At 40.3% G+C, this 17719-nt stretch overlaps 1 protein-coding gene across 1 annotated transcript; it reads left to right on the top strand.

The window, feature by feature from the left end:
- Positions 1-2448: 2448 nt before the first annotated feature.
- On the top strand, positions 2449-14391 carry spg21 (SPG21 abhydrolase domain containing, maspardin). Its single transcript, XM_038702076.1, has 9 exons — positions 2449-2774; positions 3008-3070; positions 9423-9584; positions 9810-9890; positions 10940-11085; positions 11176-11284; positions 12732-12839; positions 12926-13066; positions 13496-14391. The coding sequence occupies exons 2-9, from the start codon at positions 3008-3010 to the stop codon at positions 13613-13615; spliced, it is 930 nt and encodes a 309-aa protein (XP_038558004.1). The 5' UTR covers positions 2449-2774; the 3' UTR covers positions 13616-14391.
- The last annotated feature ends 3328 nt before the right edge of the window (positions 14392-17719 follow it).

Genomic DNA, 17719 nt, shown 5'->3' with positions numbered 1-17719 from the left:
CGGACACACCGTGAAACAAGAAATCATAGTTTGTACAACTTTTTATCACCAATGTTTTTAGATTGCACAACAAAAAATTGAAGTCAATCGGATTAATTCTCTAGAAGAAGTTTTTTAAATTACAGAGCCTATAAATCGGCATAAATTACCATTAAATCCAAAATGGCTGCCTCCCTGTTGGATTTAGGGAATGGCTCCAAGAGGCTTTTCTATACATCTGGACATGATATATGTGCCACAGAAATTTTGTACATGGAGGTAAAATGTGCTGCAGAGGCTGCTTCTTTGAAGGTCACTTCCTTTTGCCAGAAGGTGGCTCTCTGACTTTGAGTGAATATTAGCATGTAGATGTGTTCAGGGATGTGTTATCAAACATGTAACGTTTGGTACTCATATGAGCATGTACAGTCAAGTTACATGGCGAAGCATGGAACTATTCTGCCACCCCACCACCACGCAGTTAAACAAAAACTCACGAGCTTCACAATCACAACATAAGATCATCAGTGTGTTAAGGTTTTTCTGAAACAGTTTTGAAATTGAAGTGGCCAACCTGCTAAGAGAAGTTTACCACAACATAAAACTAGCCTAACCCCCTAACCCTATCAATTACTTAAGTTGAAGAGAGTAAAAGCTTTCTTCAACAACAGATCACTTACATCACTTATCTTGAACATGAGTTTTGGGAAGTCAGAGTGTGACTCAGTGATGGACGAAAGTGGCTGGCTGGCTATGCAATTGTTATTTTCTTTAACATTAACTATTATTGCTTATTTCTGTTTATTTTGTAGGTTAGCGAACTTTGTGAAAGCATATTGCATGACTAATATTGCTAGCAGGTGATGTTGTAATAATGTTGTAATAATGAGGAAGGTAAAGTGTGTGAACATTAAGCCTTATTTTAAGCAATAACAAGCATAGTAGGTCGGATGCTTCTTTTTGTAGAACTAGCTATACTACAGCACAGATGTTAGTTGTTAATGTCATACGGAAGCACAATAATAATATGCCATAATAATGTCCAAAATAAATCCACATCATACAGCCCTGACATCATATCCTCCAGCAATGTGCCAGCAATTCCTAGTTTTCAGTCACCTGGAGGGCAAAACAACAGAGGGGATGCGGCTCACACCAGGACTCCCCCGTAATAATAATAATAATAATAATCCTTATTTGTAGAGCACTTTTCAAAAACAAGTTACAAAGTGCTTTAACAAGTGTAAAGAATAATACAAAAAAACAAGATAAGAGGATGAAAACATTGAAAAGACTAAAATACAGATTAATATAAAATTAGTAAAATACAATAAAATAAAAGGGATAAAATAAAGTCAAATAAGATCGGGAAAGGCTCTCCTATAAAGGTATGTTTTAAGAAGGGGCTTAAAAGAGTTCACTGACTCAGCCGACCTGATTTCCTCGGGCAGGCTGTCCCCTTTAGTTTTCAGTCGAGACTCTGGAACAGACAACAGACCTCTGCCCGAGGATCTCAAGGTACGTGCTGGTGCGTATGGGGACTAAAAGGTCAGAAATATAACAAGGTGAGAGGCCATGAAGAGCTTTAAAAGTGATCAACAGAACTTTAAAGTCAATTCTAAAACACACTGGGAGCCAGGGTAATGAAGCTAAAATAGGAGTAATGTGGTCATATTTCATTGTCAAAGCCTGGCAGCTGAGTTCTGGACAGTCTGGAGTTGATCAGTAGATTTTTGGGTTAAACAGGTGAAAAGGCTGTTGCAATAATCCAGGCGTGATGAGATGAAGGTGTGTAAAATGGTCTCGGTGTCCTTAAAAATTAACATAGATTGAATTTTTGCTATATTTCTAAGTTGATAAAAACATGATTGAACAAGCTTTGTGGTGTGCTGCTCGAAATTTAAATTACCATCAAACCAAATACCAAGGTTCTTTGCCACAGGCTTAATGTGATTTACTAGGGAACCAGCAGATGGCAGTATTTGTTTTGCCATCTGCTGAGACCCAATGACCAGGATTTCTGTTTTGTCTGAGTTCAGCTGGAGGAAATTATTTGACATCCATTTTTTAACTTCACAAAGGCAGTTGTTAAGTGAACTCAGCATTCCGTAGAGACGCAAAAGCAGTCACATTTTATTTGGATCACCTTTCAACAAAAAGAAAGATATGAAAACAAACTGCAAGTTTTGGGCATTTGGGCATTTCTGCCATTAAAAACCGCCAGGTGGGGAATCCCTCACCTTGTCACCTCCTCAATTAGTAAATCCGAAAGCACAAAAACCAGCCAGCATTTCCAGCAACTCAAACTAACAGTGTATCACTTGCTTATCGGTTGGCAGGCAGCGGAATATAACCTCTTTTTGCCGGAGCGTTTTCCTTGCACTGTGACGTGAAAGCTATGAATTGTTGAATTGTGTCAGCGTCCCTGCGGTGGATATTTGTGTGCGCATGCGTAGACGTAGCACATACAGACCAGGCTGAAACAGACTAACGGCTGCAGAAGGATATTGCTAGGCTAGCTCGAGTCTCTGGCAACGTAGCTGTAGCTACATGATGGTAGAGGGCTAAAGCTAGTCTGTGTGAGACTATATACAGTCTATGGTGTGAGACAGGAAGACAGACAGACAGACAGACAGACAGGGGCTGTGGGTTTTCGGTAGGCGGTGGCAGAAGCTTTGCGGAAGTGTGTGTGAATCCGGAGTCATATGACCAGGCAGGCAGCCGGAGGAGAAATGTTACCAAGATATGGATAAAATTCCTCGGACACGGTGACTTTAACATCCACGGCGAACACGGTAACAGTTCCCATAAATCCTCTTTAGATACACTAAATATATTTGCTCGCTAACGAGTGGTAACTGCAGCCACACGCTCATGTTTAACAGTTAGCAGAGAAGCTAATGTAAAAGGAGGCAGGTGTTGGTTTTTACTCTGCGTTAAGTAATGCATTAATAACCAAGTGCGTGATGTAACTTAGCTGCTGAAGTCACTGTACTTGCTGAATGTCTGTCTCTGAATGTGTCCTCAGATGGAGGAGATTAAAGTGTCTCCTGACTATAACTGGTTCAGAAGCACAGTGCCCCTGAAGAGAGTAAGTACCTCATGACTTCTAACCTGTGATGGAGGTCTGTAATCACTGGGCCCAGGGCTCTGTACAACACAGCTGGATTACAACAAGTACACATGGACACAAAGCCTGTAAATAATTATGTGCCAAACGTGTAGAAATATGGAAAGAAATGGGCATTTACAAAGAATAACATTTCAGGTTGGTAGATAAGAAGCATAAAGAGCATTATTATTATAATTTTGTGGCCTCTTTTCTGTACTTATTTCAGTGGTCACTGTGTTGTTAGTCAGGCATGTGAGATTGTTGTTGAACACATCACTGGTTGATTATTGTCATGCAGCATGATTGGATTTTTCTATGTACCTGATAAGGAAGTCTGTCCGTGTGTTTATTGTACAGGAGGTTTGAGTCCACAATGACACCAAATAGCCCAAAAGTTCTGTCCATCATAATGAAAATCTCCCAACAAAAACTTTGGGATGATGTCATATTAAGAAGTCGTCACTTACAATAAGAGATGTCACTGAGCGATGACTGTGTAAACAATTAATAAGCTGAACAAGTGTCAGAGTAGTTGCAGGCTAATAAACTGAAATGACAGGTGGTTTTGTGGGTCATCAGTTATCTGTCACTGCGCGTAATGGAACTCCGTGCCTTGTAAGTCTCAGTCATAACCACTGGAGGACAGAAGAGACTGATTCACTGCTGGTGTAAAACTATTTTAGCCCGGCTGGATGCTACAGCTAATCTGCTTCAGTACTGACTGTTTTTTAAACACTAAGACATTTTTAGTACCACCGGACTTCCTCTAAAAGATTGAAAGTGGGTTTCAATGTCATGCATGAGTAGAACTACTGCATTTTACTCAAGAATAACAAATATGACTTATTTTGACAAGCTTTTTTCAAGACTACCACCTGTGAAGCAGCCAAGGTCAATTCCTGGGGCCTCCATTTATAAACAGTACATAGGTTCCATACTAAGGATATGTCTACCAAAGAAAAAGCCTGATTTACAGAACTGCCTACACACACCTGCAGGCAACTTTCCCTTTTTTACACAGTCCAACTGGAAATATGTGCATTGATCAGCCTCATCTCCCCCCACATTCAACCATAAATTCTATAAGTTCATCCTATCAGTCACACTCCTGTCGGCTTATTCCAGCAGGTGGACCCAGAGTGGTTATAGTCTACTGACATTAGTACCGGGATGGTGCGGGTATATTGGGTGTCTAACCATCTGCGTCGCTAGTTTCCCTTGTCTCCAAAACATTTCCCTAAATTTTTGTTCTGAGGAGAGCTAAACAAACTTACATTATTTCTTTTTTTCTTATGTCGCTGTCGTCCTACTGTGTTTTAGACAAACAATTGCTCTTGAAAGTACACCATCGGCTTGCTGACCACATTCTTCTAATAATAATAATAATAATAATAATATTAATAATTAAAATCTTTTCTTTAGCAGAAAGCTTTCTCATGAGTGTTACCTCATGACCGAAAACACACAAAGCTTCAAAGGAAAATGGAGCTTCTCCAAATAAAGCCACAACAGCTGCTATGCTTTTGCATAAATAGGAAATAAAACACAATAGATGAAATATAATATATTGTGTGTGTGTGTGTGTGTGTTTATATAAATATAATGCTGTAACATCTAGGCTGCTCAGCTTCTGAGTTACTCTCCACCAGTGTTCTCTTGTTTATGTATTTTACTGCTAAGACTACATTCACATTATCCACACCAGCTTTGTTTGTAGCACACAGACCTTTGTGCCTTTGTGGGTTTAGTACAAAATGTGGTCTCACTACTGACTAGTAGGGTTGTCCCCAACTTAAGAAATACTACTACTAAATCAACAACTTTACAGCAGAAATTTTGTAGAGCATAGCGTGTACTGCAGAGTTAGTTTACTAACATTAAAATCATTGGCCTTTCTCAGTAGATCCGGTCTCTGTGTGACTTTCTAAACCGTAGAGTCAGTGTTCTCTGTGAAGGGATTTGTCTCACAGCACATGTTCATCAGGAGGCACATTTCATAACAGTCATTCACCACGTGCTAACTATGACACAGTGTGCGCTGTATATACTGGGCTTGTGGATTCATCAGAAGTTGTATTTGTAAAAGCTGCGAGCCCCAAGAGGTCAACAATACAGTAATAACCCCCCTCCCCAGTTTAGGAGCCACTGCACTGAGTTTGATGTGTAGGTTTCTCACCACTGTGTTTTACTGCATCATATGTTAAATGTCTTTTATTGAGCAATTATTGTTCAGAATCCTTCAGCCCTAAATTATTCACTCAGTCTAGTTTTATCCACAACCAACTTGTACACCTCACACAACAGGAAAGACAGAAACCCGACACATCTTCCGTTACTGGCTGAAAACTCACCTGTTAGGACTGAAAACTCACCTGTTAGGGTTAGGACTGCACCTTGGCCCATAAAAAACAAAACAAAAAAGAAAGTCTTTCTATATCTCTTATTGTTTCTACATGTTATTGAAGAAGTTCATGCGTCAAACGTGGTTAAAATGCATGTAAGTTGCTTTGGATAAAATCAGCAGCTAAGTAAATGTATATGATGACGGCCACCACTTTAGGCGATGACAAGCTGCAGCTCCTCAGTACTCATGAATATGTAAGCCATCTGTAGGGTCTGACCTCTGGAGACGAAACAGAAATAGTCAATAATAAGAATATTTCGAGGTGTGAGTGTGGGCTGTCTGTCTGTGTGGAAACAGAACTATAAAGCAGATGTCAGGTGTGTCAGGACCACAACACGTGCACTGACTACACTGAATAATCATGTGACAAGTTGAAGTGTTAGACATTGAACTACCAGCAACTCGGCACAGTCTGCTCCGCTGTAGCAATACAAGTTGTTTTCTGTGATTTTCTGTTGACTTTAGTGATCCGCTGTAGTGCTGACACGATAAGTCAATCGACTAAAACAAGAAATGTTGGACTCTGTAGAAAGTGTTGTCAAACATTTTGTAGACAAAACAAATAATGAAGTAATCAAGAAAATGCAGATTCATTGATAATAAAGACATAATCAGTTCGAGCAGCCATAGTCTACTCTGCCAAAATGTTTAAGGAGGCAGCTTTTGTTAAAGGACAGCTCGACACTTTTTCAAGTCTGTCTTAAAGCAACACGTGTTGATGTGAACAATCATTCCTCCTGTTCACACTGGCTAAAGGCTTTTCAGTGGTAGTGACGGAGGGCCTACACTAGGCTTGGGCAGTATGAAGGCATTACGGAATAGCTGAGTATTAAGAAATCCCAAAGGTATGATTTTAAGCACCGTCAAAAGGCTCCTCTTGCTGGAGGAACGATTTATTTATAATTTGTGACTCCCAACATCCCGTTATGAGTCTCTTTCACAGAGTGGAGTCACAATGCACACATTTGATTGGCTAAGTAGCATCACGTGAGATGATTCTAGCTAGAAAAGCTGCGCCAGTTAAAATAGAAACACTTCGGCATGCTACAATGACTTCCATCACCAGCAGATTTTACACACGCATACCGTCATATAACATAAACCCCAGTGAAATGTCAGGAAGGTATAAAAAGCAGATACTGCCCAAACCTAATGTATGCCCAGTTTCAATGCCCGTTTGAACAGGAGGAATTATAAGTGGCTGCTGTTGGTAAACAGACTTGGAAAATTATGCACCTGTCCAGTTTTTCAGTGTGACTGTTGAGTCAGCATCATGAGTCACACTGTTTGGAAGAGATCTGTAGCCACAGTGAATAACACACAGTCATACTGAGAACATCTAAAAACAGTGCAGGTAATTGATGAAACGTGAATGTTCCTATGCAAAGTTACTGAACTGAAAAAGAAAAACCCTCAGTTCAAAGACTTGTAAATCAAAGTAATGATTATTTTCATTAGAGATTAATCATGTGATTATTTACTCAATCAATTAATTGATCAGCTGGTGAAAAGGACAAGTTGATGTATTTAAATTTCTTTTTTGTCCAAGTTCCAACACAAATAATTCAGCTTATTATCATAGAAGACTAAAATAACAAATATTCACATTTAGAATTTTTTTGGTGGTAGATTTTTTTTTGTCAGTCTTCTAATTGTTACATGTCTAAAATGGATTGAAATAAGTAATTCTTGCAAATCTTAATAATATAAGCTCTTGTTCAATAAGGGCACCCATTTTCAACTAGTGGCAGGTGTAATTGATACAATTATTTAATCAGTCGTAATAGCTAAGGTGGAAGTTTTCAAATCATAGATTCAGACTTTTTAAAGTAGTACACGCAACAAACAAATGATAAGATGAATATATATTTTTTTCTGAAACTAGGGTGAATACAAGAGAATAAAATGAAATAGGGCTTATATGAACAGCAATAAATACAACAATGGCAGTTTGAACAGAGGTAAACAAACAGGGTTGAAGTGGAAAGGAGGTTTGAATTTTATGTCCATGACCAGGGATGCACCGGTACCACTTGCCGATACCGAGTACCAATATGAGTACTTAATAATACCATTACAGTTCTTACAGTTTGTTAGTTTTATTTGCATGTTTTGTTCTCACCTGACTGGAACAAATACATCTTGATGCTGTTGCTGTCATTTTAACATCCAACTTTTCCTGAAGAAACACCATTTCACATAAATTTAACTTGGAACACAGTGGATGCCAGTACAACTAAACATACAAACTGTCGAAGAACAAATCAAAGGACACTGTATGTTATCATATGTAAGTGCTGTCTGTGAGGATTAAGCCTTTTCTGGAAAAGTGAGGGGCGGGTTTTTTTCCGTGTCAGTGAAGCATCTCTTGACGGCTGCAGATAAGGTTCCCGTCATTGCTTTGATGCCATGGTCCTCTTCTGTTTCTTTGGTCAAAAGTTTCTGAAGCACTGTGACCGCAGGGATCACATCTGAAGCCAAAGCATCACAGGAGCTCACTTTTCGGCTGAACTCCTCAAACGGAGCAAGATTTATGCTCTGGACATGAGGGTGTAACGGGATAGTTGGGGGTCATGTTCCGCCCACTCCGGCTCAGTTTCTTTGTCTTAGGAACTTATTTGCAGTTACTAAATTTAGTTTGAAAAGTTTACATTACCTACATGTGACTGTATCTCCTTTCATGATAGTCAAACACACTATATCGTAGATAATACAAATGTGAATAAGAGTAAGAATATTTTATTAATTTAATTATTAAAGGGGCTATATGTAGTTTTGACTGTCTTTTTGTCAATGGGCTCTAACCTCACATTAGAAATAAAGCACACGCCTGTTTTCTCTGTTGCTTGGAACAACCGCTATTTTGCTTTTAATGTGAAGGTATGGGGTCGGGATCTAGCCTCTCTCTGACTACAGTCCACTAACACCACAAAATCTCCCCACACAGATTCCAACACAAACTGCACGTACGGACCAAAACAACAATAAAAGTTTATGTGCTGAAGCCTGTCAGACCAAACGACATTCAGAGGATGTCGGGTGAAAACCGTGAACATCAGAAAGGCTGGAGTCACGGGGAGAGTCACGTTAGCTCGACGACTAACGCTGAGCAGTTGTTACCGTTATCTGGTGCAAATTTGTATCACTTTCCACATTACTCCACCTGCTAACGTAACTCACATTACTATCCTGTGTACCACTGATATTATGTCAAAGTGTTGATTTTAGCCTGCAAGAAAGGATGTAGGAAAGGATGGAAAGGATTTGTCTACTAGCCTATACTGAAGAAAGGCAGGGCAGCCAGCTAACTCTACATTAGCACGGACCTGCCGCTGTTTGCTTCGTAACGTTCAATTTAGATTTATTGTTGTTTTACTGATACTCTGTACATAGCTTCTCCACCTCTCAGTCGCTGTAACTAACGTGACCCACATAATATTCAATAGTGCTACAAAATGGCAACACAGAGGAAGAGCCATCCACATCCATTCAGAGTGAAACTGGATTAAATTAGTTTGGGTTTGGTTCAGTCAATTTATGCCCTCTAAATACCAGAATTATACTGTCAGTATCATAGTTAGATTCCATAGATTGACATTCAGTTTTTATTCAGTTTACGTTTTGATTGGAGTGAATTTAACTGTTAAAGAATATTTCTAATGTGTAAGTCTTCATCAGTCTCTGAAACTTCTACATCACATGTGAACCTGGTTCACCTTCTTGATAAATATAATAAAAGTTTTCAGTGTGTGTGTGTGTGTGTGTGTGTGTGTGTGTGTGTGTGTGTGTGTGTGTGTGTGTGTGTGTGTGTGTGTGTGTGTGTACGGTCTCTGTCTTTTTGTCATAAAGTCAAATGGTTCCATAATTAACTCCCACTGCCTGTTTGAAAAGAGACTTTAGGGCCATGTTGTGTTTTGTCTCTACCAGATTATCGTTGATGACGATGACAGTAAAGTGTGGTCCCTGTATGATGCCGGCCCAAAGAGTATCAGGTGTCCCATCATCCTCCTCCCTCCAGTCAGTGGGACAGCTGAGGTGTTCTTCCAGCAGGTGCTGGCTCTGACAGGCTGGGGCTACAGAGTCATCTCGGTAAGCTTGTCTCTGAAGTCACACCATGTCACATCTTCTATGTTTACAGCTTCATATTTACTAGGGCTCCGACTACCTATGTTATTATTATACTACACAAATTAATTTCTTTTTATCAAATGTTTGAACGCTGTGAAAAATCCTGCTTACTACTCATCTACTGTGAAACACCGACTTGTAGCTGATGAACAATGATTCTCGTGTGTTTGTTGTTGTTGTTTTCAGCTGCAATATCCGGTGTACTGGGATCTCATGGAGTTCTGTGACGGCTTCAGGAAGCTTCTCGATCACCTGCAGTTGGATAAAGTGAGTGTGTGTTGTCGTCCTGCTTCTCATCTCTTTGTAAAATAGGTTGAGGAGTCATCTATTCAGGATCCAGTTGGAGTTGTACGGTAACTTAAAATTCTGAGGTGTGTGTGTACAGATGCATTTATACCTTTGGCAGGTTCAGTCCAAACTACAGTAGATTGAGAATAAGAGCATGGTTACATGTAAATGTTAATGCAGTAGACTGGTGTACAGTTTTGCTTACTGCATTTGAATATTGTCCACTGTAGAGTAGGGTTGGGCCGCTAGACGATGCCATCATCCATCAGCGATGGCTGACCGACATCACGATGTAGACATTGTCTGATGTTGTCTGATGATTACTTGAAATGTTAATCGAAATTTGAAATACAATATAAACAATGTAATGAAGTTCCATTTATTCATTACATTGTTTATATTGTATTTTCAAATTTCGATTAACATTTGAATATTGTCCCCTATTGGCTTCCATAGAGAAAGCAAGGTGAGCAGATTAAAGTAGTTTGAGTAAACACTAAAATGAGGTGATTAAGCAAATTTAATATGGTGAAAAACGAAATAACTTAGAAATGGGGTACTGTTTTCCTTCTATGTCATTCTGTGAGAAACACTGCAACAATACAGTGAAAAGTTCAAATCAGGGTCTAGAAGCTTTTGCTAGGGGCTTGGCGTTTTGCATCTCTCTCTAGACTTTTGCTGCAATAATTAAAACCTCAGTCTTATCTTTGTCTAGTTACAAGAAATTATGTGTGACCAATACACTGAACAAGTTTATCAATAGGGCTCATGTCATTGGGCAATAAAGAGATGAACAGTAGTGTGTCATCAGCATAGCAATGAAACTCTATGCTCTTACACGAGATGTTAATGGCTGGTTGAAGATCAGATCAGTGTTTCTGCATCTAAAGGCAAAAAAACAGCAGACAGCTGCATTCCCACTGAATCCTATAGAAAGGAGGCCATGGCGAGTACAGGAATAAGCCTGTCATTAATGTGGCCGTGTTTCACTGTATCTAATGCTGGTCCTCTGTCCCCTGAACCTTCAGGTCCATCTGTTCGGGGCATCCCTAGGTGGATTCTTGGCTCAGAAGTTTGCAGAGTGCACACACAAGTCTCCCAGAGTGCACTCACTGATACTGTGTAATTCATTCAGTGATACCTCCATCTTTAATCAGACGTGGACAGCGAACAGGTGCTTTGTAATGATTCCAGGACATAGATTTTCTTCTGACTTTCCTCTTGACTTTCATTACTAATGTTTGGTTTCCATGTTGCTCCTCAGTTTCTGGTTGATGCCAGCTTTCATGTTGAAGAAGATTGTTCTAGGGAACTTCGCTAAAGGACCCGTGGACTCTAAAATGGCAGATGCGATCGACTTCATGGTCGATAGGGTAAGTGGATGTGTGTGTGTTCATGTGTGTTACTGAGGTGGTTCATGTTACGGTAATGCGTCACCACCTTTTTATTTTTATCGTCTCTACCTTGACGACTGAAGCAAAGTAACTTAAACCTGCATTCTTTCTAATGGCCAGCAGTGACTTGACTCCAGTGGTTGGGGGAAAAGTCAGGTTAAGTTTGACTTTATGCAGCACTTTGCAGCGCTGACATAATGTGATGCATACTGGTTAGAAAGTTTGTCCAACTTTCGCAAGTGTGGCAAAACTTCACCATGTCACATGACATTTAAACCTCGCAGGAGCAAGGCAACTGCAGTTTTTTGCATTTGGGGACCGCAGTTGATTTTCTCTGGCTGCACCAGGTTGGAACCACGTTTTGACTGATGTAGCGGCATTTGCAAAGGCAATTACCACTCTGTGGAAGGTAGACTGTGTCCAACTTGACGGCACGTTTGACAAGTCAAGTCAGCGAAAGTCAGCCGTGGACATCTCAAATGCACCGTTTCTAATGAACTATAGACGATAAAGCTCGTATCCTCTGCACCGTGTACAATTAACCAGCACTGTTTAAAAAGCTTATTTGTAGTCGGCTGTTAATTTTTTCCCGGTAAGTAAATTTTTTTTAAGCCTTATTTTTCGCTAGCCCACATCACAGTTAATGTGAATTACAGATGCACCTAGCTAACCAAGCTCGCTAGCGCCATCGTCTCATTCAAATATGGTCGCATCCGGTGCCCAGTTGCAAAAAATCAACATGGCAGTGACCAAACTGCCAAACTCAAAGCTTCGAAACAGCAGTCCACGAACCGATGGGTGATATCAAGATGACAACGTTCACATTTTTATAGAGTCTATGGTCTCTACAGTGTAAAGACATACCTTTTTGTGGTAAAGACCTGAAGCAAAATATTACCATTACTAATGCTAAAAGATATGAATCAGTGTTGCATGTGAGTGTGATGTTCTCGCTACAACAGAGGGAATGTACTGCACTGATCCCAGAGTGGATTATATTCTGACATTTGTAGGCAACATAAGTGACCTGGTTATTCACACATAATTGTTCACCAGCAGTCTGTCCCTCTACAGTCTTTCTGTAGTCTTCTGTCAGTGCAGAGTGAGCAGTGAGGTTTTTATTGTAACACTCTGCTGCGCTTTGGACTGTGCTCTGTTACCTGGCCATGCCGCTGTCATCGGAAACTGACACTTTATCTAGAAACGTGTGGTTTCCTCTCTCCTCACAACAAACATGAGAATCACCCTGAAACAGCAGACATGAGGCTAAAATTCATCCCCTCATCTCACTCTTGGAAATAAAGAAAATAAGTGTTTCCAAAAAAATATTCCTTTTAGCAATTGTTTCTATAAGTACAAATAAGTTATGTCTTGATGCCTTTTGTGTTTGAATACCTGCCCTCCATGTGTTGTGTGTGTGCTGCAGTTGGAGAGTCTTAACCAAAGTGAGTTAGCATCGCGGCTAACACTCAACTGTCAGAACTCCTACGTGGAGCCACACAAAATAAAAGATGTTGCTGTGACCATTATAGATGTAAGTGTTAAACCATCTCTTCCCATTCATGTATGAGTCTGCTACAGCGAACTGACTCGCATGTTTTCTCTGTGAATGGTGTGGAGGTGTTTGATCAGAGCGCTCTGTCACTGGAGGCGAAGGAGGAGATGTACAAGCTGTATCCTAACGCAAGACGAGCTCATCTGAAAACAGGAGGAAACTTCCCGTACCTGTGCAGGAGTGCCGAAGTCAACCTCTACATACAGGTACGCTCATTTACTGACAAATTTGTCCTGCAGCCTGCAGAGGGAGACAGGCTGATGCTCCAGCTTGGGGATTTTAGTCAATGAGTTTTAGAATCCAAGGGCTGCCAGTTTGGTTGGTGATATTGATACTTAATAATAATAGTGATGCTTTTCTTCATGTGCAGACCAAAACCAAGAGAGTCTTTATAACGAGTACTGTATGTGTATCGAAATTTGATATCTCTTCTTCCTCTGTGCCATAAAGCTCCACTGTCAGTGGAGGTGACTCGTTCCTTAATTAGTTTGCAGTCGAGTCACATGTTCCTTCACTCTGAGTGCACAGTAAGGTAACAGAAATCGCTCTTGTGGCTGAAGTGTCCGTAATGTTTAGGATCTGATGTGATGCGTGGTTTGAATTGATTTGTCTTGCTGCTTGTTGTTTGTGCACAGATTCACCTGCGTCAGTTCCACGGGACGAGATACGCTGCCATCAGTCCGGCCATGGTGAGCGCTGAGGAGCTGGAGGTGCAGGAGAATCACCCGAACCAAGACTCTGATGACGACCAATGAGACGACCTGTTTACCTGAAGGATGTTTCAGTTTCTCTCACTCTTCTCCTGAACGCTTTCATTTCATGGGACAATTTTCTATGGAGCTCAACAGCCAGCCCATCAGCATGTCAGCGAAGGATATTTTTATTCGACAGATGAAGCAATATTTTGATAATGAGCCGCACATAAATGCTACTCGCATACTTGCTTCACTTCAAAACTTGCCTTATGTAAAATAAATTTGACAGTAGTTGCACTCATAAACTTCCTGAACTGTTTGGCCTCATGTGTTAATGTGTAAAATATTTTGTGGTTAACACAGCCTGTAGTTAACAGGTTTACTGTTAACACACTGGTTATGGACAGACGTATATCTGAAAGTGTGTGTAATCCAATGAAATGAATTTCCATTTTGTTCCATTTGCTTTGGAATACACTTAATTATATAGAATTTCACGTGTTGTGCAGTTATTTCCACTTGTTTGAAATGTGTCTCTGCAGGAAGTCACCATGGTTTCACTGTGAGCGGTGTGTTTTAAGTCTTTTTGATTCCATCTTTTAAACTGCCAAAGCTTCACCTGCTAAATCACAAATTGTGTTTTTACAAACAAGATCAAAAGTAGAAAAAAGTAGCACTGGATGTTTTGTAGTGTGGAGCTGCTAACATGGCAGTGCAGCGTCAGAGTTCGTCCATAGCTCCAAATGCTCTTGAACTTACAACCGACCACTTTTCTTTCTGTGCATCTCAACGCTTAAGTTGAACAATAAATGATAATGATGTGCTGTGCCTTTTTATAAGAGACATTTTCTCTTCATGTTTTGATGCCTTTCAAGCAGAAAACCAGTTGAAAATTGAAATCTACTTATGTCATGTCAGAATGTGCTGTTTTGAAACGTTTGTGTCCTTCATTTCTTTCATTACCATATAACCAGTTCTATCTGCAAGCCCATCGGAGCTCCTGTTTCAGCGCTCGCTGGACTATAAAGTCATGTTCAGCTGCTCAATCAGTATCAAATTTCCATATGGCCGATGGATGAAACGCCATGTAATGTGAAAGAGGGTGTTCATAATGACAGAATTATCACCTGACTCTGCTGTTCTAGCATCTTTTAGCTCACTGTTTAGCAGACGTGGAAAGTAACAACTTACAATTACTCACAATACTGAAATTGAGTAGTTTTTATAATCTGTAATTTTACTTTTATTTAAGCATGTTTTGTTTGAGGTATTGTACTTTCCTTTATTTTAAATCACAGCGGGAAGGACTGACTGTGACTGTTGCTGCGGAGAGGCAGCAGCAGCAGCACATGGATCATGCGTAAAATCAGGAGCGTTGGACTTAAGCAAGCCACAATTGGTGATCGTTCCCTCTGGCTGGATGAAGCCCAATGCTCCTCATTTTAAGCATGATCCATGATGATCCAGAAGACTTTGAAACGAATGGCAAAAATAGCATGTCATGGGTTACTTGGAGGAGCCACGCTCCCCCTGGCTCCCCAGGTATTGGGTTAAAGAAGTTTTCAGTTTGATAAGAGGCTTTGCTCAAACTAGCCAAAAAGACATCAGTGTATTGACATAGCTAATGTTGGTTGGCACTAGCAACCTGCTGGTAACTAGTTAATTATGCTTAGGCCTATGTTAATAAAAAAATTTATTATGCTAACCCATTAAAATTACCACCTGTTTGAATGTAGCCTAAATAGTGATATGATTCATATACAGTCCAGTGTGGCTCGCGACAGTCTAATCTGTTCCGCCAGTTTCATAATGAAGCGTAAACATTCTCAAAACCTCTCATAAACAACATAAAAAGGTCTCTAACATTGTTTTGCACCATTACTTTAGCAAAGTATCTGTCAAACAAACTAAAATCTGTCTTTGTGCCCTCTTCAAATCGCAAAAGACTGCAATTTAATAAGTATAATAAGTAGGCCTATAAATAAGATATTAAATCAGTATAAATATTTATAGCTATTTTAGGAGGTTAAAGTAACTAAGTAACATTTACTTTGAGTACATTTTAAATGAGCTAATTTTTACTTAAATTACTTGAGTAGATTTTTATACCAGTAACTTTATTTGTACTTAAGTAAGTTTAGTATATACTGTTACATTAAGTACAATATTTTAGTACTCTTTCCACCTCTACTGTTTTAGCTTTTTGTCGCTGCACTGTCATCGCGTCATTCTCCAAAGAAAATGCTGTAAAAACATGTCTGCCGGCTCAGCATCTGGCAGAAATGAGCATTTAGCAGCTAAAGAGACAGATATTTTCATCAGGAGCTGGTGGAGACCAAAAACAGAGCTCACCGCACTCACGTTTATCAGGTGACACAAACACCACCCCACATGAATGATCGTGTCGCTCTCTCATTAGCTACCAAGTTAAAATGGTATACCTAATAGGTGTTTAACAGTTTAGAGGGCAGCATATGGAGCAGGTCGTACACTAATCTCAGGGTTGATCGTTTGATCCCCAGTTCCTCCATCCAGAAGTGGAAAGTGTCCTTGGGGAAGACACTGAATCTGGCACCTTGCATGGTGCTCCTCACTGCTGTGTGTGTTTGTCTGTGTGTTTTTAATGAGAGGCAAATTGTATAATACTTCAGGTAAAAGCACTATTTAAATGGAGGTCATTTAATTTGCTTGTTTTACTTCTCCCAAGTGGATCAGTTCCTGCACATTTAATATCTTCTGGGACATAGACATGTTGTTTGATTGTAACTAACAGGAGTTACAAAACAAGTTGTTCCATCTATTTTCTATATACACTCACCTAAATGATTACTAATACATACTAATACTGTGACTTTGACCCCCTTTCGCCTTCAGAACTGCCTTAATTCCACGTGGCATTGATTCAACAAGGTGCTGAAAGCATTCTTTAGAAATGTTGGCCCATATTGATGGATAGCATCTTGCAGTTGATGGAGATTTGTGGGATGCACATCCAGGGCACGAAGCTCCCGTTCCACCACATCCCAAAGATGCTCTATTGGGTTGACATCTGGTGACTGTGGGGGCCATTTTAGTACAGTGAACTCATTGTCATGTTCAAGAAACCAGTTTGAAATGATTGGAGCTTTGTGACATGGTGCATTATCCTGCTGGAAGTAGCCATCAGAGGATGGGTACATGGTGGCCATAAAGGGATGGACATGGTCAGAAACAATGCTCAGGTAGGCCGTGGCATTTAAACCATGCCCAGTTGGCACTAAGGGGCCTAAACTGTGCCAAGAAAACATCCCCCACACCATTACACCACCACCACCAGCCTGCACAGTGGTAACAAGGCATGATGGATCCATGTTCTCATTCTGTTTACGCCAAATTCTGACTCTACCATCTGAATGTCTCACCAGAAATCGAGACTCATCAGACCAGGCAACATTTTTCCAGTCTTCAACTGTCCAATTTTGGTGCGCTCTTGCAAATTGTAGCCTCTTTTTCCTATTTGTAGTGGAGATGAGTGGTACCCGGTGGGGTCTTCTGCTGTTGTAGCCCATCCGCCTCAAGGTTGTGCGTGTTGTGGCTTCACAAATGCTTTGCTGCATACCTCGGTTGTAACGAGTGCTTATTTCAGTCAAAGTTGCTCTTCTATCAGCTTGAATCAGTCGGCCCATTCTCCTCTGACCTCTAGCATCAACGAGGCATTTTCGCCCACAGGACTGCCGCATACTGGATGTTTTTCCCTTTTCACACCATTCTTTGTAAACCCTAGAAATGGTTTTTAGGGAGCCCTGTAAAGACACCGTTACAGTAGTTGAGTCGACTGAATATAAATGCATGGATAAGCTTTTCCAGGTCTTGCTGAGACATAATCCTTTAATCCTTGATATATTCTTCAGGTGATAGTAGGCTGACTTTGTAGTTGTCTTAAAGTGGCTCCTTAGAGTCAGGTGTTGGTCCATGACTACACCAAGATTTCTGGCTTGATTTGTGGCTTTGTTCCTCTCTGGCTCCAAAAACAATAACTTCAGTTTTATCCTTGTTTAATTGAAGAAAATTCTGGCACATCCAATCGTTGACCTGGTCCAGGTCATTGAAGACCTTAACAAGAGCCGTCTCAGTGCTGTGGTGTGGTCGAAAACCTGACTGGAAGACATCAGTTATTTAGTGCCA

This window comes from Micropterus salmoides, unplaced genomic scaffold (assembly GCF_014851395.1).
Source record: "Micropterus salmoides isolate LMB-PRFRI ecotype aquatic unplaced genomic scaffold, ASM1485139v1 Ms_hic_scaffold_6, whole genome shotgun sequence".
NCBI classification, from domain to species: domain Eukaryota; kingdom Metazoa; phylum Chordata; class Actinopteri; order Centrarchiformes; family Centrarchidae; genus Micropterus; species Micropterus salmoides.
Note: the sequence above shows the minus strand (reverse complement) of the source record. Positions and strands in the feature narration are given on the sequence as shown.

Bases quoted from the DNA above. Each gene is read 5' to 3' on its own strand.
- spg21 (XM_038702076.1), top strand. From the start codon at position 3,008: ATGGAGGAGATTAAAGTGTCTCCTGACTATAACTGGTTCAGAAGCACA. The intron at 9,585-9,809 runs GTAAGCTTGTCT...TGTTGTTTTCAG, and splicing joins GGGGCTACAGAGTCATCTCG to CTGCAATATCCGGTGTACTG. The intron at 12,840-12,925 runs GTAAGTGTTAAA...AATGGTGTGGAG, and splicing joins TTGCTGTGACCATTATAGAT to GTGTTTGATCAGAGCGCTCT.